Below are 25,067 nucleotides of genomic sequence, written 5' to 3'. Positions count from 1 at the left end.
ACACACACACACACACACACACACACACACACACACACACACACACAAGTTAGCCTGGAGAGCAGCCACGGGACTCTCTCTCAGACAAGGTGGGAGGCGGGAGGCTGCCCTCAACATGTGGCACGTTTGCACGTATACATCACACACATGCACACACACACAGTGGTAGGCATGTAGGGGGTCAAGTTGTTCATAAAAACAGAACTCAGATATGTCATGAATGTGAAAATTATCACACCAGCAATTCCACAAGACTGAACGTGTCAGAGCCCATGACTGATGGAAGCAGAGAGAAGGAAACAATGCTCAAACAGCAAAGAAGAATGCCTTTGAAAGGAATATCAAAACACTGGATCCGGCTGAGGAAAGAATCTTTGATATGCCAAGGTAAATTCCAAAGCTGGAAAACCAAAGCAAAAATGGGGCAGACTGTCCAAGAGCTGTGGGCACCTGTCAAAGGTGTAGCATGTTTGTACTATAAGTGAGATGAGGAAACCTGAGGAAGGACCAGAGGAACATCTGAAGCAATGACTGCAAATTTTCCTCAGGCTCATTCGCTAGCATTGCACTGTGTGAGGGGATGCCCCTGCCAGGCCTCAGTGTTGTGTGCTCAGAACCACAGCTGCGACAAATTCTCTCAAGGCAACAAAGGTGAGCACTACTAGAAATAGCCAGGACTCATGTGTGGTTGATTTTGGATTAAATTTTGGTCATTGCATCCTCATAAAAGTTTCCGCTGTCACCATTAACGTTTTTTTGTCCCCATATTCAGTTATGGTAGCAAGCCATGGTTCAAGAAGGTATGCAACAGGCTGGAAAGAGGCATGATGCCAAGAATGGAGGAAGGAAGGAAAAAGGAACAGAAGCAGGGAGTAGGGAGGGAGGGGTTGATGAATGAGAGACAGACAAAGAAAGAGAGAAAGAGGAAACAGAAGGAAAGAAGGAAGAGAAAGAAACTAGATATTTAAGTATTGAGAGGGAGAAAGCAATCACCAACCAGATTCCACTCTGTCAAATCCTCTTACAAATATGAGGGAAGAAGTAAAAATTCTCAAATAAAAACAATGGGTTTGTTGGCAGTAGACCTCTCACTGAACCATCTCCCCTCAAGAAGCCTCTCAAGACGGTCAGAGAACAGTGAGAATACTCAGGTATTCAGACATTAGTGATTTTGGCCTCCGATTCTCCACACAAAGTGTTCATGAATAATCCTATTTTTACCCCTTCTGACGTGAAAGCTGGCCTCTCCTCAGTTAGGTAAAAGTTCAGCCTCCAGCCTTTCGTCCTATTATCTTACCTTTTTCTAAACATCCATACATGTTTAGCTGTTTTCATCTCATATCTTTTCAAGCTTTCTCCCCCAAGTGGCTATTTTGAGAACACATACACATTTCTGTTAGTCTAAACAGCCTCCTCTAACTCCTGCCATCCCTCTAATTCTAATAAGTGGAAAGCACACATTTCTTATTCTGCTTTGTTCCCTGAAGCACACTGTCTGATCTTCGCTGGGTCTGTGACAAGAAGACGCTGCTCCAGCCTAGGTTTGCTCCTGCCTCCCTCTGCTTGCAGGCCAGCCTGACAACAGGAAGCAAATATCCCTACTTCCCTTTCAGCATACAGCCATGGGGCTGTTTTCCTTGCTTTACGATGAGAAAAAAACAGAAGAAATTATGGAATCACACAGAACCAGTCATTACTGACAGTGTCCAGAACGTATAGAGGAGATATATTCCATCTCTCTCTGACTGGTTCTGAACTCCAGCAGGGAAAGGTGTTTGTGATTAGGTTCTGACACCTTTTTTTTCTCCTTCTGTCCAAGTTTCTACACTGATTAGCCCATCACAGGTCTTTGGCAAAGAACTTGCCTCTCTTCTGTCTTCGAATGTACTGACGTTGAAGAATATACCAACAAAGAGTCCATTTTTGTCACTTGGAAAATAAAAACCATCTTTTTCATTAATATATTACTAATTAAAAGAACTATGAGTCGAATGTACTGACGTTGAAGAATATACCAACAAAGAGTCCATTTTTGTCACTTGGAAAATAAAAACCATCTTTTTCATTAATATGAATATTACTAATAAAAAGAACTATGAGTAACTAAGATGTCAAAGACACATTTCTTTATTTTCAGTCTCAGCCATGTGTATTTATCGAGTGAATTTCATTTGTTTTGGAATTATAGCTGCTGCCGAGACAGCAGAGATAACAAATAATCAGATGGCAATTACACCTTTACTTCTTTCTAAAGGGCTCTTTCTGAGAAGACAAATACTTTGCCTCAAACCTGTCCCTGTAGACCCAGAAACCTATGCTTGCCTTCTGCTTGAGAGGAGATCACTAGTCAATCTGATTTCCCCATGCCCTCAGCTCTCCATGTTGAAGAAGCTGACAACTAACTTCCATAATGTAGATGACGGTAGAAGTGTTGAGTGTGTTATCTAGTTCTCGTCTTCAATAAAACAGGAATGTTATTAGGAGCATGTTTTCCATTACTCAGGAACGTACCCTTGAGGTGTGGTTTCTTTTTCTTCCCTATCCAATTCATTGAGAGGACGACTCTGAAGACAGCTAGATCAGAAGGCGAATCTCAGGTTCACTTTGGTGTATGGCTTGGCTTCATTTGGCTTGTGTAGAACCTCTAATGGTGTTAGCTGCCTCTCTCTGTGTCCTTTATATACAAGATTTGCCCTTTAAAACACTCACAAAAAAACCCCACAGAATTAACTGAACCTGGGCTCCTAGGGGCTCACAGACACTGAACCAACAGCCAAGGAGCCTGCATAGGATTGACCTCATCCCTCTGCACACATGTTATGGTTGTGTGGGTTGGTCTTCTTGAGAGAGTCCTAATAGTGGAAGCAGGGGCTGTCTCCGACTGTTGCCAGCTTTTGGGACCCACTTTTCCTCATGCTGGGTTGCCTTGTCCAGCCTTACTATGAGGGGAGGTGCATAGCCTTGCTGGAACTTGATATGCCTCGTTTGGTTGATATCCAAGGGAGGCCTGCCCTTTTCTGGATAGAGGCAGAGGAGGAGTGGGTGAGCAGTTGCAGAGGAGAGGTGGGAGAGGGACTGGGAAGAAAGAAGGGAGGGAAACTCAGTTGGAATATAAAATACTACTAAGAAATAGACTATGAAAAAACTCACGAAAATATATTTGTGCAAATACAGACATCACATTCAAAGCCATTATAAATGTCAAATAATACTATTTTATTTTTATGTGTTTAATTCAAATAAGAAATAATGAGTGATTAGGATTTCAATGTAAAGGACTTTACTTGTTGTGATGTAAAAGCTATAGGAATTGAGGATATTTTCAGGCTTACAGCATGTATGTAATGTGGAAGAAACTCTGCATTCAGTCTCCAACACTGAAAGATACGTGTGTATATCTATTTGTATATAGATCTATATATTGCTTCTTGGCCTTTTAGTTATATCAGGTGTAAAATGTACTAATGATTCAGAATTTTCTGATGCACACATATATGTATCCATGCTTTAACAGCAAAGGAAGGACAAATATGATACATTTAAGAGAAAAATAGCACAAGTATCTTAACACCATTGACTCCACATGCTGAGGCATGAGAGGGGCAGTCAGTTCAGTGTGTCTGGGATTAAGCTGAAAAAAAGGATGAGGAAGGTATATGTTTAATTTAGGTTTCATAGCAATATTTACACGTGTTTTTTTTTTTTTCCAAATACACTTGAGTGCACGCACAGTAGTAGCTCTGAGGAATTAGCATTCACTCCCTGTACAGAGTCACAGGAAGGACAGCGCTCACAGGACACACTGCCATTTGGCCAGGACAGTGTGTGCACATCAGACCCACAGGGTTTGCGGCATGCAGCTACTCTGGAGAATGATCCCAACAGCCACATGGATTGTAAGGACAAAATTCAATTCTCATCATTTCCTATACAGAAATGAAAGAGCTCTCCTTTTAAAAAAATTCTTGTGTGGTGGCATACTCCTTTAATCCCAGCACTCAAGAGGCAGAGGCAGGGAGAGCTCTGCGATGTTGCGACCAGCCCGGTCCACATAGTGAGTTACACACAAGCCAGGGCTACATAGTGAGACCCTGAGACTCTGTCTCAAAAGAGAGGAAGAGAGAGAAAGAGAAGGAGAGAGAGAGAGATTAGAAAGAGAGTCCAAGGTATAATAGATATAATACATCATGTGACCTTTCCATAGGAATAAAACTTAGATTAACATTGCTAAAGGAGAGAATGAATAATTCTCTTGTCACTTCAGAAAATGTAACAAAATTATTGTCAAAACATAAAAAACAAATATTATAGATCTGGGTCAAGCAGTTAATCAAAGGAGTTGTATTTGAGACTGTGAGTGGCTGAACACCATTGGACTTTTAATATTTTATATGAATTTGAAATTGCACATCATTATGATAATTTCTTCCTCCTTCACCCCTTACTGTCTCTTCTATCTCCCTTCTCCTTCTTCTTCCTTCTTCCTTTTCTTCCCCTTCCTCTTCCTCCTCACCACTCCTTGCCTCCTCTTTTCTTCTTTTCATTATTGCAAGTTGAGCCCAAAGCCTAGAGTGGGAAACAAGGGCCTGCCGACCGAGTTACATCCCAAGCAGAAATCCATCCATTTGTTGCATTTACAGTTGATTATATTACCTGAAACTGCAGCTCTGGAGGACCTAAAGTCCTTGACCTCCAAGAGCACCATTGCTCCTGTGCACAGCACATACCACCACTCCACAGTCACAGCGTTTTAAAAACAATAAAATAAATAGCTTTACAAATATGTAAGGGTCAGGTCCATAGCAGAATGTCATTTTTAATCACACAGAATCCATTTAAAATAACTATTTAGTGTTGCATGTGTAAAAAATAGTTTTCTTCATTTCTGTCTCTCTCTTCAGTAGCTTCTGATTGTCCTTTTGCTTCTGACCACATTCTTGCCTGAATTTTTCAGATGTATGTGGTAGTCAACACAAAGTGAATAGAGCAGAGAAGGGACTAATTTGGTGACAACTTTTTCCCCACTTAATTCTTTCTCCTTAATGAGAACTGACTACAGATAATTGTCCTTTTCCACATATTATAATAATAATTATATATTAATAATAAAGAGGGAGGAAATAAATATAAAAGCTAATGCTGAATTAATTCTGTTAGTTTGTTCAGTCTTTGGTCTTTCAGAAGAGAAACTGCCAAAGGTGAGGAATGATAGGCAGGGCTGCATTCTGGTACAGGCTGCTCAATAAGATACAGAGAAAAGCCAGGCTCATAGCCTTCTTCTCAAACTGTTCCTTCAGAGGTCAGAGGGTCAGTTCTTTATCTGCTGCAGTCTTGAAAGAATAAACCCACCCAAACAGGAAAATCAGCCGGATAACATTCTGGTAGTTGCTGCTTCACAGAACATTCTGAATATAAGTATGTGGAGATAGACACATATGATAAGTTGGCTTGAGTGTGCACACAGAATTTCCATAGCTGCCTAAGTTTTGCATGGCTTTATTCTTTTACACAAAGGCTCTAGTTTTTGTTTTTGCTTTTGTTTTTCCCATGAGAGTCCATGTGCTGACTGAGCACATTTCTGTAAACACTGTAGCACTTATCTGTAGGAAGAGTTCGGTGCCAGAGCACTTATCTTCCAGGGAGGACCTCATCTCGGGATACTCAGAAGCAGGGATGGTGTGCCTTGCCTGTGGGGTTGGCTTGGTGAATCATACGGGGGGCACTGACCTCTTGCAGGCACCGAGTTCTACTGTGAACATCCCCACCATCAAGGAGCGTTTATTCAAGCTAGAGTACACCCATGAACAAATACTCATCTTTTTAATCTTCTTTTAGAAGAAGGGACTGGAACTGTAAGCCTTCTCAATAGCACACCACTCCCTGCGTGTTGGCTAAATCCAGGATGCACGAGTGACACGTAGAACACGACCTCCCAGGCCCAGCAGAGTGGCTGATTTCTATAATTCCAACCCTTAGAGAGCCAAGGCAGGGGAATTGCTGTGATTTTAACATCAGTATGGGCTACATAGTGAGTTACAGAACAGCCTAGGCTATTTATATCGTGAGATCCTGTCCCCCACAACCTTCCAGAAGCTACAACCACAACTTTATCAATCTGCCTTAATGCCAAAAAGCCTTCAACTTCTGTAGAAAGTTGCCATAACAAAAATGACAGGCCATGAACGAATTTAGAATCAATAGCTGGTAATACATGATTCAGAAAATAAATCTAAGGCACACAGGGTAACGGGGCTATTAATAGAAACTGAGTAGTGGCGAGCCCTCCAAAATGATGGACAGATTTCTCCTGTCAGACTTGTTTTCATTTTAGTGCCATAGATACCTACTTTGTTGCCCAGATAGTCCAAGGATTCCTTAAACACTTTGACACACTGAGATTGCTTCCCACCCAACTCTAAACTTTCCACATCTTTATACTCTGAGCTTGTTCTTGCCTCCTGGACAGATATTTCTCCCCGTCTCCTCTTATGAACTATAAACCATCAGTTTTTGCCAATATATACTAATAAGGACTGTTGTTTTAAAGAATGAAAAATCCCAAATCATTTCATTTTATCAATGAAGACTCAGGAGCCAGATGCTGGGGTGAAAACCTGCTAGCTCAGAGAGGCAGAGGAAGCACTCAGCTCACTCAGCTGACCTTCCAATTCAGCTCATATCCCAGAAGGAAAAGGCCAAAAGCCAAAAGCTAAAAAAAAAAAAAAAAGAAAGAAAGAAAATCTTGCTAGCTCAGCTGATAGCCCAGGAGGAAAAGGCCTGCTAGCTTACCCAAAAGCCCAGGAGAAAAAAGTCAAGAGCCCAAAAGCCAAAGAGCAAAAAGCTCCTTCTTCTCCATGCTGTCTTAGATACTCTTCAACTAAATGCCTCTCTTTTCTTCTTAATCCCAGCTTCTTGCTCTGCCTCGTGATCTAGGGTTAATCATTGAATCCTGTGTAGAGAAAGCTTTTGGATTAAGGTTGAGTGCAAGGACTGAGCCACACCCTAATCACCTGTTTACAATAAACAAAAATTCTTGGATTAAAAATGTATGTTAGGGCTGAACTACACCAAACAAAAGACATGTTTTCATAGTTGACAATCTGAGGTTTACCATGGGATTAAATATCTTGCAACATTTCCCCCTTTTGTCTAAATAAAAGACTTTTTCTCTAACATCAATAAACTATATGCTATCTGGTATAAAAATACATTCATAATATCCAGTCCATTAGTATTGGCAACCTTGGAGTGTGTATTCTACTATCTATCCTATCTTGTTGAGGCTAATACTCTATACCTAAATCACTTTGTATCAGAACTTGCATTACCAATTAAAAACAACATCTTTTTAGACCTAAAACATCTTCTTAAATCCTAAACAAATTAAGCTTAATTGTAAGACCGTAACTATTTAGTCTTCAACCCCATCAGAGACCTGAGAAGGATAAACATCTGAAGAGGAAGTGAAGAACAAGCAGCTTCCAAAACTATAGAAATGACAGAGAGAGTTGCTTGCCTAGACAGTCCCCCAGATTTTCTCTATAATGTTGGAGCATCATCTTCAGCCTTCTGGCTCAGAAAATCTGACAGACTTTTCTGTAAAACAGGTATGAAGGACTTGCCTACTTTGGCCTTGCAGAGTTCAGCAGTCAACTTTCCTGCATCCAGTTTCTCTTTCCGGTATTCTGTCTGCAATAGAAGCAAGGGCAATTTCTTTCCCAGTGGCTACTTTGCCACAGATGAAGCCATCTCCTAAAGGAAAAATATTTGATGTTCATCATCTTCTTCAAAGTTGAAAGGGGGTGCTGACAGGAGCTGACACATCTCATTGTAAAAAAAAAGTCTTAAATTGCATATTCTATAGATCTCTGAGGTTTTTGAAGACCATCTATCTCTCTCATATATCTCAATTACTTGGTTATAGCTTTGTATTGACTGATTAACTTAAAAAACACCCATGATTAGCTATAAACTAGTACCTAAGAGAACCATAAGTTTGATTGACTCTTAGTTTGCACACAGTTTGTGATAGTAGCTTTCAAAAGGACTAGAACTTCACATTCCATTTTAAAGAATTATATAAGTACAATACCTTAAAGAGTTGATACATAGTATGCTGTAACCAAAATATAACCTTAATTTTGTATCAACAGACAAAAGATCTATACCACTGTAAACAATTTAACCTAATTTTGTATCAATATACAAAGATCTTTAAGAGTAGAATCAATCCTCTACCCTTTTCCTATTGTTTCTATATTATTTCTATATCCCTCCTTTTTGTCTAAATAAAAAGGAAAGATTTCAACTCTAATACAATAAAACTATTTACAAAAAAAGAAGCAATTTTTGCTAAGCTTTCCACAATGTCCAGCATGGTTATATTTGGCAGTCTTAGGATTAATTAATTTTTGTATTCAAAGTTCTGTAGAATATTCATGTTAGTCTTATATGAGGCTCCACAATTTGAATGTCCTAAGAAGTCTGTAACCTGAAGCTGATCTTTCAGTGGTGTTTGTCATCTTAGTGGCAATCCTGACAAGGTAGAACATAACAGTCAACTTAAAGGTGTCCACTGTTTGTGCAGAACCAGGAAGCAGAAACATGGAGCAGTTTTTCCCAGTGGTTAGTTTTACACAATCCAGGTGGAATCATTGTTGGAGGGCCCATCATCTTCATGGAAACCTAAAAGTTACTGTTAGGAGTGATAGAAAACCTAGATATTTTAAATGCCACATTCAGAAGATCTCAGAAAGGTTTGAGGACCATAATCTATTTAGTACATCCAGAGGCACACAAAAGTTGTTCCTAGTTAACTGTTTCAGGATCAAACCTGGAAACACATACAGGAAGCTAGATGAAGCTTATTTCTAAGACTGTATGACTACTAGTATAATGAAAGAAAGTTTATATAGACATAATAATCTTATAGATTTTGAGATAATATTTATACCTTAAAAAGTTACTGAATCAAATGAAGCCAAAAGATTATGAGACAAGTGGCAATAGAATAGTCTCTTATTTTTTTTCTGTGTCCCATATCAGGTGGCTCTTCTGGTATGAGACATAAATTTTGGGTTGTCCTTTAGTAAGCATGCTTGGGTTTAGAGAAGGAGAGAGCCACACTCCAACCCCAAAGCCAGCTTTCATATTTAATTGAATTGGGACCATATTAAGACCATTTGCAAATTATGTCGGTAGAAGGTAGAAGATAAAAGATGGAGGTGGATGATACCACTTGGCCAATTTACTCCTTTTTGTGACTTTTTTTTTCTTCATTCGATGTTTTTATTCTCCTGGAAAGATAAAAACAAAACCCAAATCTGATGGCTTTTCAGTTGGTCCACAGCTGGAGTGATGTTTGTGGTCATGCCACTCATTGGAGTACCACAATAATGCAGACAGTTCTGATGAGACTTGATAGGCTAGGGTCAAGTGGAAGGGGAGGAGGACCTCCCCTCTCAGTGGACTAGGGAAGGGGCATGGGAGGAGAACAGGAAGGGAAGGCTGGATTGGGAGGGGATGAGGGAGGGAGCAACAGCTGGGATACAAAGTGAATAAATTGTAATAAATAAAAAAAAATTATATAAAAAAGAAAACCCCAGATGGTTAGATTTTACCAATGAAGACTCAGGAGCCAAATGCTGGGGTAAAAACTTCCTAGTTCAGAGAGGCAGAGAAAGCACACAGCTGACCTTCCTACTTAGCTCATTTCCCAGAAGGAAAAGGCCAAAGGCTCAAAGATAAAATGCTTGCTAGCTCAGCTGTCAGCCTACAAGGAAAAGGCCTGCTAGTTCACCAGACAGCCCAGGAGGAAGAAGTCAGGAGCTCAAAAGCCAGAGAGCAAGAGCTCCTTCTTCTCCACACTATCTTAAATACCCTTCAACTCAATGCCCCTCTCCTTTCTACTTAATCCCTGTCAACTGGTTTTTTGCTCTGCCTCTTGACCTAGGAATAACTTTATTAAATCCTGTGAACAGAAAGCCCTTGGATTAAAGGTATGTGCTAGGGCTGAACCATACTAAACAAAAGACAGGTTTTTATAGTTCACAACTTGGGGTTCACAACGGGATCAAATATCCTGCTACAAAGGACAGCTGAACAGTTATTATACTTCATTGATAAAATAGTTTAATTGGAGGGAGGAAATGTCTTTAACAATAAAGGAATGGGAAGGTCACTGTTGGTAGGAAGTTGCCCTTTTGTAGTTAGAGCAGGACTAAGGTCCAGACTACAACTAGCTTTAAGTAGTAGTTGCTTCATCCACATGTAAGGAAATCCTTTCGGTGAGTTTTTCTTGACTAGAATGTCAGGCTGTGATGGGAAGCCAATACTGAGGAGCAAAGGAAGAAAAAACTGAGTAGACAGGGCGGAGGCAGAAAACGGAGGGCTGTCAGGGTTTACGCTGAAAAGGAAGGAGTGTTTTAAATATATTTTTATTAATTCTGACATTTTCATATATGCATACAAAGTATCTTGATCATATCCATTCCTAACTTTTCCACAAATCCTCCCAAATCCACCCCAATGCCCTTCTCACGTTCGTGTTATTTTGTCCTCCTCCTCCTCCTCATTATTATTATTATTATTATTATTATTATTATTATTATTATTACTATCCCATCAGGGTTCAATCTATGCAGCCATACACTCATTGTTGTGGGACAATGAACTCAAGCATGGTTGACCAACTAGGGAATATCCTCTTAAAACTGTCCCTCACCAGCAGCCATCTTCTTTCAAAATCTCATCAACTAGGGGTGGTGGTCTGTGAGCCCCTCTCCCCTCCACACTAGGGATGTTGACTGGCTTGGTCTTTTGCAGGTGTAGTACAGGCAACCACAGCTGCTGTGAGGCCTACAATGGTCCTGTCGAGCCCAGATGATACTGTGTCTGTCACTCCAGTCCTCTCTGACCTCTGGCTCCCACTATCTTTCTGCTGACTCCTCTTTAATGTTCCCTGAGCTTTGGGGGAAGGGATTGTGGTAGAGAGGTCCCATCTGTGGCTGAACACTCACTCCATGGACATTTATTTTCTACAGTCCTAACAGTGGTGAGTTTCTGTACTGCTACCAGCTGCATAAAGAAACATCTCTGGTAAGGTCTGAGGATTGTGCTAATCTGTGGCTATAAAAGGATTTTTATCAAATGGAAACCATGGAACCTTCTGAGGCTTACAAACTTCAAATGGAAATGAAATAATGGTATTTTTAAAAGATTACTCTGACTGTAGTAAATACATTGGGATAATGAGCAAAAATACTAAACTAAAAGTAACATTAGAGAGCATTGCCATTGCTTTGAACGCAGTGGATGGGCATGCAAAAGCTGTCTCGAAACACAGAATGATGAAATGGAAGGCAGTGTAATTGTAGGAAGTCTTGAAACACACAGAGTGATGAGAAGGAAGGCAGTTGGAGATGGAGAAAGTCAAAAGGCACATCATGAAAATACAGAAAGAGAAATGGTGCAACCAGGTAACCACAAGGAGCCAGACTTGCTGAGTGGACCAGTCTCTACATAAGATCAATAAGCAAAAAATGTGTTCCATGATGACAGTGAGCACCATGGCCCTGTGCTTCTCTGTGACAGCTGGGTGTTCTACCCCCAAAACCGTATCTACTGAGAAGCCTGTCTAAGTACAGTTCTTCCAGAAGCACAAGACACCTGACCCAGATGCGCTTACAACAGTACCCGTGCAAACCATGGCACGTGCACACAGAGACACTACCATCTTTCCATGGCTGCATCTCAAGACAGAAGTGCACGCCACACGCCACACACTAAGTCTCTAATGTACACAAACGAAGAATCTAGGCTTGCTGTCCTAGGAGGATAGGATGGAAGATAATACACTCTTCAGAAAAATTAAATATTTCTAATTAATTTTTTAACCTCATACTCTTTGTCTTTGAAACATGGTTCCCATTTAACATACTATCAGTTTACTATGATTAGGTCAAATTTAAGTTTTAATTAAAATATATTTTTTCTTATATAACTTCAGTTTGGTATGGTTTTGAGAAAAAGATAACTGTACACATTTTATTTTTTTCAAATATATCAAATTATAGTTTGCCAGTAATGATCACAACAAAAGGCTTTTTTTAAATCACAAAACTGAGAAAAAATTACTTTTGTACCCATATATGAATTGTAAGAATAAAGAACATCAAAACTATTATGTAAATGATAACATAAAACTATTTCTGTAATAATTTTAACTTCTATTTGAATGTGTTAACTATCAAATGCCACAAAATGAAATGCATCATTATCCTGATTGATCCATCTTGTGTTTCTACATTCTGTTCTATGATCGTATTAACATGAAGATGGGGTAACTCACTAATCAGTTCATTACTATTATGAATAATTCTGTGTAGTAACAGTCCTCTGAAAGTGCTAGCTCCTGTCATTTGGATCTGGAGTTTTCATGCAGCTTTCTGCTTTGCTGAGCCTCAGGAAGCAGTGTTTTCTTTAGTGAACCCAACAACAGGCCTTTGCATACATCCACCAGTAGGTGGAGCAGACAGCATAATTTATTACTGAGAACAAGGGCAAAGGGATGAAAGTCAGTTTCTTTGGAATAAAACAAATCTGTAAATGAGATTTTCTTCAAAGGAAGTGTGCCCTGTATGTGCTAGATTTGGTTTGACTGGTTCCTGAATCAAAATAAATAACTTTATTAAATAATCAATCTTTGCAGAAAGATAAATTAAATTTACAAATGGAGACATTGCATGCACTTTACTTTATTTAAATCAACTAAAATTAGCTTTCCTCTCAAAAATTTTTACAGGAACAAAGATGTTTTGATGTGTTCATTTAGTAAGGGCACACACAACCCTGCTTTACAGGTGGCATGTGCATAACAAACTATTTTCTAGGAAATGTAATTGACTAATCCTGTTCTGTCTGCAGCAACAAATTAACCTTATTACTGCTAGTAACTGGTGATTGATTATTTATGCAAATGAGTTTGCCAGGTTCAGCTTTCTGATTGAAATAAACATATAAAGAAGGTGCTTTACTATGACTTGAACTTTTTAATTAATAAAGCCCTGAGGGGTCTATTAATTCGCTCATTGCAATATTAGTTATTTACTCATGTAACTCCTATTAGCACGAACATATTTGCTTGAATAAAGATGAGATAACAATAAAATTGTGAATAGCTTCTGAAACTATTTAAAAACACATCTGACTCATACTAAAGCAGGCTTGAAACTAAGTTTAAATTGTGTCAGTAAATATCAATATATCAGCATAATCAGTATGAGGTTATTAATTCATTAAATAACATTATCTAGATTTGAATTAACAAACACAATTTTTGCTCAGGAAAACTCTTTAGTGTTTTTACAGCATTATTTGCCTGACTAAGGTTTTACACCTACTAACTAGGTTAAGCTACACTAGAACTATAGGAATTAATGTCACAATTAGTATTGTATAATGCATATTAATAATATCATTACTAAATTATTGTCAGTTCCAATAAATTATGTTGTCTTCTAAAAATTCTATTCTTTTTACACAGTTCAACAAAACTGTTTATATAGGGAATAAACTCTCTCTCTCTCTCTCTCTCACACACACACACACACACACACACACACACACACACACACAAAACATACCCTTGCTATTGACAATTAAACACCAGACTTTTGAAACTGAAACCTGTAGTAAGCAGTCCAGGAGAGTTAACCCAAACAACCAAGAACATTTTTAAATCCAGAGTTCAATTTCCACCCAACAGCCAAGTTATTAAGGCAAATCAGTAATAATACTCACAGAGAAGTATGTGGTTTTGTTTCTTATATAGGTAAAGTATTATATAGTACAAGTATTTGATCTTGTACTAGCAAGATCAAAGCTGAAATGGTTGTTAATCTTAATGAGATTGCTTGTAGAGAGCAGTTTTCTCCTATTAAAAAAGTTGTGTGACTGAAAAGAGGGCAGCTGAGCGCTCATGATGGCTAAGGCTCTGTGAGCACAGGCCTACACAAACTCCATTCCTAGCACAGCGCAATGAGGGGAGTATGCACACATGCTATTAGAGTAAGAGGCTAAGGAGGAGTCGTATTCAGTGGAGTAAGTCTCTGCAGGCTTCAGACTCTATGTCTTTTAGGTTATGACAAACACTGACTAAAGGAAGCAGAACAGATCTAGTGGGAATGTAGAGAAGGCGTGTGTTTTCCAATCTTGTCTGGCAGCACATGCAATCTCATGGACAAATGAACCCACTGGACAATAAGATGGTATCATTCTTCTATTTTATCACCAAGATGTTTGCACATGGGGGGGGGGGTTCTCCATGGGTTCAATGGTTATCCTACAGTTACCTACAGTTAAACAGTAAGATTACCATAATTTCACATACCAAATTGCCAGACCTGATAAAATCTCTGACATTTTTGTCATATGCTTCTGGTAGGGAGGAGTTCTGACAACACAATTTCACCTGCAATGCCCTAACATCAACGGCACCATGTAAAGTATAGTGAAGAGGATGACATGGAGACCCCAGTGTAAAGATCTCTAATTACTCATTAATAACCAAAATATAAAAAGGGAGCCAGATCCCCTTCTTCCACTCTGAGGGTCGTGGAAACTGAACTCCAGCCATCAGGCTTGGTGCCGAGCGAGCCATCTCGAGCCAGTCAGTTTATGCATTTAAAACTGTGTTTCTCTGGACAGGACATTCTATGTGCAATGTACTCTTTCTCAGCAACCATAACAAAATCTTCAGTATAAGAATAAATTTCTAAGTATTCTAAATTCCATATTTATCTCTCCATGTGAAGAGATAAATTACTGACGCAATTTGTTGCAAAGCTTTATCTGACAACTTCCATCAACATTTAGAAAAGGACAAAGAATGGGCTTAATCTCAACATTCTTTCAATTAAAAGAGAAAACCTGAAAGCCAGGTCAGCTTAATAACTTGCTAGTTCTTGATCAATTCACAACACAACAATAAGCCACTTGGAATGAGCTCTGAAGGCGAGGTTATGCCCTTCATGTTGTGTTATCACTGTGGCGGATCACTCTGCTGACTCGGACCTTTCTGCCAGTGGCTCGGCAGCAGCCTCTATGAAACACTGTCACACACCAATCATGGTGCCTGCGTACACCTGCACAGAAACACGGAACTGAGCTCCAGGTAGTGTCTTTGTGGTATCTTTTCAACAAGTCAGGTCCTATTCAAACTGCTAGTTTATCTTTGTCAGAGTAGGGGTCCAAGAGGCTCATGGGAGCTGCCAGGCGCAGGGACACTAACCTGCCGTGTGCTGAGCATGTAATGCATCTTGCGGGCTTGCTCTTCTTTTTCCTTTTCTTCCTGTTCCAGGCGAGCCTTCCTCTCTTCTCTCTCTTTCATATCTGTGAACTCCTCCAAAGCTTCCCTGCATCAAAATTGTCAGCAGTTACTCTGATGACATCTGTTGATTCCCTAATTCTTTTGCTGATGATAATCAAGTTTTTTGAGGGGCAATGATCACCCACATCCATCAAAATCAAGGGTGCAATTTATCTTGCCTGTGAATTCTGTGGAACTCTGCCATTGTTAGGCAGTGTTTAAGTGACTTTGTCATGAAGGGGTTCAGCACCAAATGCATACCAAATGTTATAATTAACACAGCAGCAGGGGAAATGTAATGCAAAGTGCATCTATATCACCTCTTTCCTTTGTTGAAGATTAGTTATTTTGGAAATATTTAAATATCCCAAGAGGAATGTGAGTCTTAAATTTTCATTTGTATTTAAAAATGTCTACTTATTTATTTTGCATACTAATCATTTTATTTTTTAAAGTCCAGAATTTTTACATGCTTAATTGAGTGCTTACTTCAGCTAACAGTTCATCTAATACTGGTGAGATTAGACATACTATCCTGCACCTAAATAGTGGCATTTTATTCAGTTATACAAATAATTTAAATAAAGGATTAGGTTAAGTTAAAAGTTTTCTGATGCTTGAAAAATTCCACTAAAACAATGAAAAAATCCTCATTTATGTATATGTCTAAGAAATAAGCTTTAAATTATACCATGTGATAAATAGCTTCCATATAGAACACGATATTATCAAATAAGGAAGAAAGACTACATCTTTTCTTTTCATTGGACATATTTATCATTCATGTCAGAGCAGCATTTTAATAATGCTGCTTCATTTTAAAAACACATATGTAACTTGTGTCTACTTCTATATGTAAAATTTCAAATAAATCACTGTACCTAGTGCTATATATATATATATATATATATATATATATATATATATATATATATATATAAACTAGAAGGAGATAGTCCAAAATTTAAAAAATAAAAGATTCTCCTTAATACTTGAGTGTATGGTAAAAATTTCTGTTGCAATAGTCTGTTACAGGCTACTAATACTTCACACAAGGTTACTTATGAAACACTCTGACGTTTAAAAATCACCATGCTAGGCTGCTGTAGCAGAGCGATTTTTTCAACATAAGATTAAATTGCAAAATAAATGAATTACTTGGAGTGGCATGGCCCCCATTTTGCCACCCTTCCCTTGAAAATTGCTTATTTAATATGAAAAAAGGAGGCAGAAAATAGCCTGTTTTCCTTTATGCATGGTATTTGGGGGGCTTCTGCACCCACCAACCTGGGCGAGCTGCATGTTTAGATTGTGTTGGCAAGCTGGTACAATGACCTCTCTGACTGCATCTCAAGGCTATTATTAATCGCTAAGTAACCTGGTAAAGCCAAACAAATTTGTTTCCATTGAAGGCATCTCTGTCTGTGTCTGCGAATTTGTTCTGTACCAAACAAACCTCATTAACTGTGTCTACTTTTTGACAAAGAACCAGGAGTTAGAGGGATTGGTGACCTTTCTTTGTCCTTAAGGTACACATTTCAAGACAGTTACATATGAGCAAATGAGAATTTTTACCAGGAAAAATAACAATCATGGTACACAAAAAGTAAGTGCATTATAAATTTAATCTTTACTTTTATATTATGTAAAAAAACGTTTGTGTGAAAAATAAGCAATTCCTCCATGATTCCTCTTACAAGTCTCTGAGATAATTTAGAATAACAAGTGCAGGTCCTGATTAAGCTAGTTTATATACTGTGGAAATGAGCCCAGATAAGAATTTATTAATGGTAGGAATGGAATCAGAACTCCTGGACTTGCACGGTATTTAATTGCCGACGAGGCTGTAGTCCCGACACTAGACAGACACAATACTTTCTACTGAATTAGCCATATACATCTTTTGTCTTATGGTCCTGTTTTCTAAGAAAAGTACTCAGATTTTCTCCATCATTTTAATTTTCTACAAAATAGTGTGATAGTACATCAAACATAAAGATTTAAACTACTATAAATACTTAAAAAGATTTATATTTGAGTACATTTTACTCAAGGCATTTAAAGTGATAAATATTTACACATTTAAGAATTACAGTGATAAGAAAAACAAAAGTAGCCACTGGGAGGCAATGTAGTGGAGTAGTTAGGAGCACATTCTGCAATGACCCTGTACTGTGCTTTTTGCTTGCTGTTTAACCTCTGAACTTTCGTCTAGGAGAGAAAAAAACACCCTAGTAAGCCCATCTTTCTCACTAGGCTATTGTGTGGATCAGCTAAGCTGAATCTATGCAGAGTGTTGCTGTGTAAGTGCTAGTTTTCTTCAGCATTCATATTCGAGACGCACAAGGCTACTCACTCTATTTACAACAGATCTTTCATGCTGTGCCCAAATCGCTTGATGACACTCCTTCAGATAAGTGCACACTGTGTGGCTGAAATGCCACAGTGACGAACACAGACCCTGGCTTCCTACGAGGCACTAGGCATACCAAAACTTTCACCGGTGGGAAGAGAAGAGGACATAAACATGTAAACAAAGCTCTTTCCTCTCCTCACACTACACTGCAGAGCTGTCTCCCCTTGAGGAGAGGTTTCACCTTGTGAGCCTGCAAGAAAGCTGTGTGGTTAAAGATGAGAAGCATATTTGCTAGACTTTGTTACATCACTATGGGACCCTTGTGGAGTCAGAGCTGGGTGCTGACCCCATCTCATTCCCCTACACTGGACTAAAGCACCCGAGCTTGAAGCTGCCAGGAGTGTTGGCATAGACTGCTCATAACTGAACCTCACTGAACCCCACTTGCCATTTTTTGATTAAGTGAAAACTGTATGACACATGTTCTAACTTCTTAAAGGATAATTAAATGGAAACAAACTTTGAAGCTATTAGACAGACATAACTAACACATAGTAAAATTTAGGAGGACTTTGAGGCTAGTCTCTGGCTTCTGCCCATCTTACTCACCAGTGCTCCTCCTTGCCCTGCCACACCCCCACCCCATACTTCAGTCTTAGCTGGCTCCCTCCTGGTGTGCTGGAGGACCTTCGCTTACAGTACACACGTGCTCTAACTGCAGCTTCCTTTACAGTTTGACTTCTCCTTCCTCTGCCTCTCCTCATTCATATCACTTGCTTTTCCTCCAAGAACAAAGAAAAAAAAAAACTTCGTCATATATTTATACATATATTTATTTGATGGAATCTTCCACTAGTCTGCAAACTCCTTAAAAGAAAGACCATATCTATGTTGTTTCTATCTAAATAGAGAAGCAAATTTATTTTGTAGGAGTCCTAGATAGTAGGACCTTCATAATAAGTATGAACTCCTTTACAGGAATTATTGTCTCCATGTAAGTATCTAGGTTTCTGTGTGTGGATGATGACAGGAACTCCAGGGGCACGGCAGACAGGTGATGACTCTGACTCTCTCAGTCCCAAACCTGCATGAGCGGACATTGTTTCCCTTCATGCAGTAGCCTGAGTGTTCCCATACACATACCTTCTTACTCTTCCTAGAAGGAATTGTTTGATTTTTCCCTGAAGCCTGTGGCACACTAGAAAAGTATTTCTCACCAACTATATTTTTGAGGGCAAACATCTGCTCAAAATTGTTTCCACAAACAATCCGTATTAAGGTCTGTGGGTCCTGAGAATTGAACTCAGTTGCCAGGCTTGGACAAGGACCTTCCTCACTCAGAAATGTCTCACTGGCCCTCAAATAACTTTCCCCATTCTTTCAAGAAAGCTTCCTAGATACCCTCATCAATAATTGTTTAGTTGTTTTTCACTGTCATATGCCTCCATTGTCTTTTACAGGTCTAACACACTGCACAGCTTACTCCAGCTGCATGCATGCGCCATGCACTTCTTGAAATAGTTCTACTAAGTGCTGACATGGGCTAAATGCTTCTGTCTGTTTAATAAGGTCCTTGTTGGGAACTTGAGGAAAAGTTAGGAGTTAGGCATGATAGTCCTGAGAAAGTAAAAGGCAGACAAGAGTGAAGTGTTTCTAAAAGCTTCTTAGCAATTTGGAATCTGAGAGGTCTCACACGGCAAACTGCTGAGTGTCCCTCAGCACATAGTATTTGTAGCACTATGAGAAGTAGTGTACGATGTCGCCACCTTCCCCTAGCAAATGGGGATTGAAAGAGATGATGGCTATCTGCCATCAAGATTGTTCTCACCAGGCACTGGATCTGCTGACACCTTGACATTGGACTTCCTAGTCTACAGAACTGTGAGAAAACAAACCTGAGTATTTAATAATCCAGTCTCTTTCGTCCTGTAATAAAGGGTACAAGTAGGTCAATCTCCAAAGCTCAGGACTGAAGTTCATTCTTTTTTTAATTTATTTAATTAATTTGTTTTTTTTTATTAATTACATTTTATTCACTTTGCATCTCAGCTGTAGCCCCCTCCTTGATCCCCTCCCAATCTCACCATCTCTCCCTCATCTCTTCCCATGCCCCTCCCCCAGTCCACTGATAGGGGAGGTCCTCTTCCCCTTCCCTCTGACCCTAGCCTATCAGGTCTCAACAGGAGTGGCTGCATTGTCTTCCTCTGTGGCCTGGTAAGGCTGCTCCCCAACCCCTGCCTTAGGGGGAGATGATCAAAAAGCCAGCCACTGAGTTCATGTCAGAGACAGCACCCATTCCCCTTACTAGGAAATCCACTTGGATACTGAACTACCACGGGCTACATCTGTGCAGGGGTTCTAGGTTATCTCCATGTATGGTCCGTCGGAGTTCATTCTTTATGGTGCCCCTCTGACAGACTCCATTCTCGTGCGGTCTCTGAGTGCCGTGCACAGTCACTGTGGTAGACCTGGGGAGCTCCTCATAGCCAACAGCACACTCACTCTGTTCAGGTTTGATTTGGAGAAGAGTTACCGCACTGAGAGAGCTCTGCTGTACTCTGTGCTGGAACCAGAACCTTTCCCGCATGATGGATGTGGATGTCACATCCACACTAGCCTATTGAACTACTGGGTGGACCCTACAGGAATGCAGACTGTGGAATTTGGGGGGAGACTGAGAAGGCTTGGTTCTTTTCACTTGTATGATGTCATAAAGAAACTCAGTGGTGTCGAAGTAGTGATCCCAACATATTGGTTACCACATAAACAAAGCATGAAGTGCCTCATGGCAGGATGTGTGTGTCAAAAAGATCCCTAAAAATGACAGAGAAATAAAGGGTGATATGAGATGCTTTAAAAATTGCCATCATCAAAACAGCAGAGGGAAACAGGACAACACCGCCCAGAGTTCTCAAGAAAGCACAAGATGCCATCATTGGCACCACCTCAGAACAATTGTAAGGACACTGGCTTAAGCTGCTCTGCAGTCTTTAATTCTGTCTGACAGCAAGTCTGAGGTTTTAAAATAAAACACATAAAAAACATTCATGTTTGCTGTGGGCATATTACAACATAAAAGTTTAATTTTCAAACATATGTATTAACTATATTTACAATTCAAGTTAAAATATATCATTTTCCTCCTTCCATTTCCTTTCTCCAACCACCATCATGTGCCAAATTCATGGCCTCTTTTTACCTGTTCACACTCGTGAGCACGAGTGTGAACACACACATACACACATACAATTTAGCAATTCCCGAAAAGCCTTCGTTTCAGTATCATATGCGTTTTTCTCAAATCATCTAAAATGCTTTCAGAGTAAAAGCCAAGAAAACAAAACCCTCTAAAACAACATGTGCAGACATCATCTGCAGGAGACTGAAACAGCAAGAGGAGGCCGCGCCTGGGTCTGCACAGGTCCTCTGGGTATGTGATGGCTTCCAGCTTAGTGTTTCATGGAGTCCCTGACTGTGCAAAGAAGTGGGGGCTCTGATTCTTATGCCTTCTTTTGGGCTCTTCTCCTTCTGTTGGTTTGTGTTGTCCTGCTCTAATGTGATAGTATTTTTTTATCTTATATTTTAATTTTTTATATTTTATTATCTCTCAGGAGCCTATTCTTTTCCAGTGAAAGACAGATAGGGTAGTGGACCTTGGAGAGGAGGCAGAGAGCAACTGGGAGGAATGGAGGGAAGGAAAGCCATAACGAGGACAATATTATTTGAGAAAAGAATCTATTTTCAATAAAAGGGAAAAGGGGTTAATATCCTGAAGAGAAATAACTGACTTGTTATATATTTACCACATCTATGTTTGAGATAGTAAAAGAAATGACATGCAAAGTCTAGTCCCTGTTTTCAAGGAATTGCAATAAAACATCTAACACCTTCCTATACTGACAGAATGAATCTATGGAGGAGACATTTGCACAGTGCTTTAGCTCAGGAATCTCATTGAAGACGCATGATGGAGTGACGCAGATGGAGTGAAAGTTGAGAAGGTTTTTGCTAACCAGAGAAAAATGGAATAGAAAGGAATCGTATTAGACACAGTTGGGTCATTTACAAGGTCTGTCTCTGTCTGTCTGTCTGTCTCTTAGGTTTTAATCAAGAGCAGCAAAAGGCAGAAATAACATTTATAATAGAGAATATTTCCTGGACACAAATGAATGCATCACAGCATCAAATCTATGACTACAACTAGGTATTTTTAGGATAAAAAGGTTTTCAAAATATTCTAAAGGTCAGTGTTATAACATTAGAACAGCATGATGGTGCTCTAATTTCAAGAGTGTCCACTGTTCTCTTTTCATAAATCATTAAAACCAATTCAAAGATCATTTACAAAAAACATCTTGTCTCTTTCTGCTGGCGCTCACAAGTCAGATTATTTGAAAGGATTTCTGTATGGTATTACTTGTAAAATATTTTAATTATAATTCCTCAGTGTGAAATTATTTTATTTTTATTACATGGATCATTTCTGTAAAAGTAAAAGTCTATAAAATATATATGATGTCAAATAAATGTTTAGCAACAAAGGCTAAACATAACAATAGAACAATTCGTATATTCACACACTACCTTAAACTAAGGATTTCATGTGTTTCATAGACATTTGTTTATCCTTACAACACTGCATGGAGGTCAGAAAGGGGCAGGTATCATGTAAGGTGTCTGTGCTCTCCGTAAAATGAAATACTCTAGAGATGAGAACTTTGAGAAACAGCATTGAGGTGTTCCTGCATAAGTATAGATCAAGACCATCACACTATTTTCTGTAGTGATACAACTCTGGAGAAAGATCAATTTGCATAATCATTTAGCTTGAGTTTAGAGTTGATGTGAATGTACTCTCATTTCATAGGAAATGGGCTGCAGGATCTTTTTATTTTGCGTTTACTCAAACATTGAACATTGCCTCTTATTTAAAATGTGTTAACTGTGTTTTAAGAATAATCACTTTTGCTTTTATGTGTAAACCATCAGGGTCAGTTCAGAGCTAATCAGAGGACAAAGCCATCAGGTTTAAAGTAGCCACGACATGCATTTGCAGTGGATACCCATGAGGTTTGAGATATCAAAAACTGGCTATTCTATTCAAGTCCCAGTAATCATTTCTAAATGATGCCACAGAGAAGTTCATCTGATCTAGTGTTTGGTAAGAAAAGATAAAATGGTGACACAGAGAATAAACTCCAATGACTTCTTGTCTCATGACAGTGATAACCCCAAGGGAAGGGACAGAAAGAAAAATGGATGTAGAAAATGTTGGACAACATGACAAAGGCACATAGAAATCTGCAATGGGCAGAAATATAAATGGCATGTTATCAGCCCTGTGCTTTTAGAGTAGATCATCACTTCAGAACTTCTACATTTCCACAAAACCCTGTGCTTTCTTAATACAAAATGCTTCAGGAATTACCAATCTATGCTAACTTTAAAACTATGATATGCACTCACATTTTCCCAAAGATGTATGTTTTTAAGTGCTGTTATTATTTTAGGAATACTGTCAGGACTAAAGAGATGGCACAGTGGCTAACAGCTTTCACTGCTTTTCCGTAAGACCCAAGTTTGGTTCCCAGCATCCATGTCAGACAACTCACAAATACCTGTAGTTCCAGCTTCAAGGGATCAAATGCCCTCTTTTATTCTCCTCAGACACCCATATACACAACATACACTCACACAGAGAGACACATACACACAAGTGAAAACAGAAACAAATCCTTTAAAAAGAAGAATGCAGTCCAAGTATTTGTTGTAGGTTTGCTGAATTCTTAATGTTGGATAAGAAAAGACAACACTCAGCAAACAAACAACAAAACAAAACAAATATACACAAAATAGATTTAAAAACCTATTAGAAGAGGAAAATAGAAAAGAGTAGAGTGATATTTAGATTCGGAGAGCAATCAGAGGAGACAATGGTCAGCAGTGTCGCGGAGCTACAGAAGTCAAGTAGGATGAAGGCAGAGGCTACAGCAGTCAGCGGCGCGGCCCTCCAGTAAGTTTCATCTCTCAATACAGATCCTTCCAGTAAGGCTGATGGAATTTGAATATTAATACATGAAGCACCTGCTCTTAAGAGTAAATAAGCAATGGATGCCCTTTAAAGCAAAGAATACACTCTGCACTTTAAGTTAGATACTCGGAAATACACTATCATCTAAATTATTGCATTTTCATATAAAAAGTGAGCCTATAGATAAAAGTAGTACACACAGCTAACATTACTGACTGACGGGTTTTGGGAGAATAAGATGTTATTATTCTTCAGTCCTTAGGCTAGCTCTTAATATAAGAGTTTATAATGTCCATATAATTAAATATAAACCTCTATGTAGTTTAGTTTGGCTGAGATTAGAATTCTGTGTTTTAAAGATGAGGTTTATTGAAATGCTATCTTCAGTCATCATATTATTCTCCTTATTTACACAATAACTATGGTGCTCTACTTGTGTCCTTGAAATAGGGAGCAGGGACACCATAGTATGAAAAGTGGCCTAGCTGCTGGAGTTCATAAATTTTGCTCAGCTTTGGATGAGTTCAAAGAATTGCCATGTAAGAAAAGCCTTACAGAGGGAATTTATCTGATTATGGCAGTAATAATTACCCAGCTGTTTATTGCAGATAGAGAAATAATTCATGTAGGCAATAGGCCGTGGTGGCAATGACACTCCACATTTAGTAAATATGCAAACTGTTCACTTCTAATTAACCAAGCTAGAGGATGCCCTTATTAAATGTATAAACCAAAAGTGCCTTCCTGACAAGTGATGAATTGTTACAATGCACAAACTCTTGCCACAGAATTATTGGAGTGAACTTGGGGCTTAACTTCATTAAGAGATCTTGTGGGATAGTTAAATGAGGATGGACAGCCTAACAAGGCTTACCTGACAGCCAATGATATGCTAGAGCTTAATGGAACTGCACCTTTCCCTCTGTCCTACCTAACTGTTCAGATTCACAGTAGATAAACTGTGAAACTACGAAGTTAATTTCACTTTGAATGAGCAAAAGAACTGAAATAACATGACATTCTACTTAAAGATGACCTGACATTCACCTACTGAATAAATCTACAAAACAGCCATTTCTTATGATTCAAATATCTTTTCCAGTAAAAAGATAAAAAACTACCACTCTTTTCCTTGACTTTAAAATAATATTTAACAAACACAAATGGTCTATGAATTGGCTCTAAATTATCTATGGATTGGCTTTAAGTCACATTTTACAAAGTAAATGGATGAGTTTTAAATTGAAAAAAAAAAAAAAAACCATAAAAAAACCTACCTTAACTCTGAATTTTATCAGTTTTTCCCAAACTAC

At 38.9% G+C, this 25,067-nt stretch overlaps 1 protein-coding gene across 3 annotated transcripts in view; it reads right to left on the bottom strand.

The window, feature by feature from the left end:
* The window catches only part of Spata17 (spermatogenesis associated 17), a 175,173-nt gene that overhangs the window by 71,045 nt on the left and 79,061 nt on the right, over positions 1-25,067 (bottom strand). For all 3 annotated transcript variants that reach the window (XM_055609178.1, XM_055609177.1, XM_055609179.1), the window contains one exon: positions 15,290-15,413. In XM_055609178.1, coding sequence (XP_055465153.1) covers positions 15,290-15,413 — 124 coding nt within the window. The remainder of the gene's footprint in view (positions 1-15,289; positions 15,414-25,067) is intronic.

Source organism: Psammomys obesus, unplaced genomic scaffold (genome assembly GCF_907164565.1).
Source record: "Psammomys obesus unplaced genomic scaffold, mPsaObe1.curated_primary_1811, whole genome shotgun sequence".
Lineage (NCBI taxonomy): Eukaryota > Metazoa > Chordata > Mammalia > Rodentia > Muridae > Psammomys > Psammomys obesus.
This window is presented reverse-complemented; position numbering and strand designations above follow the sequence as displayed.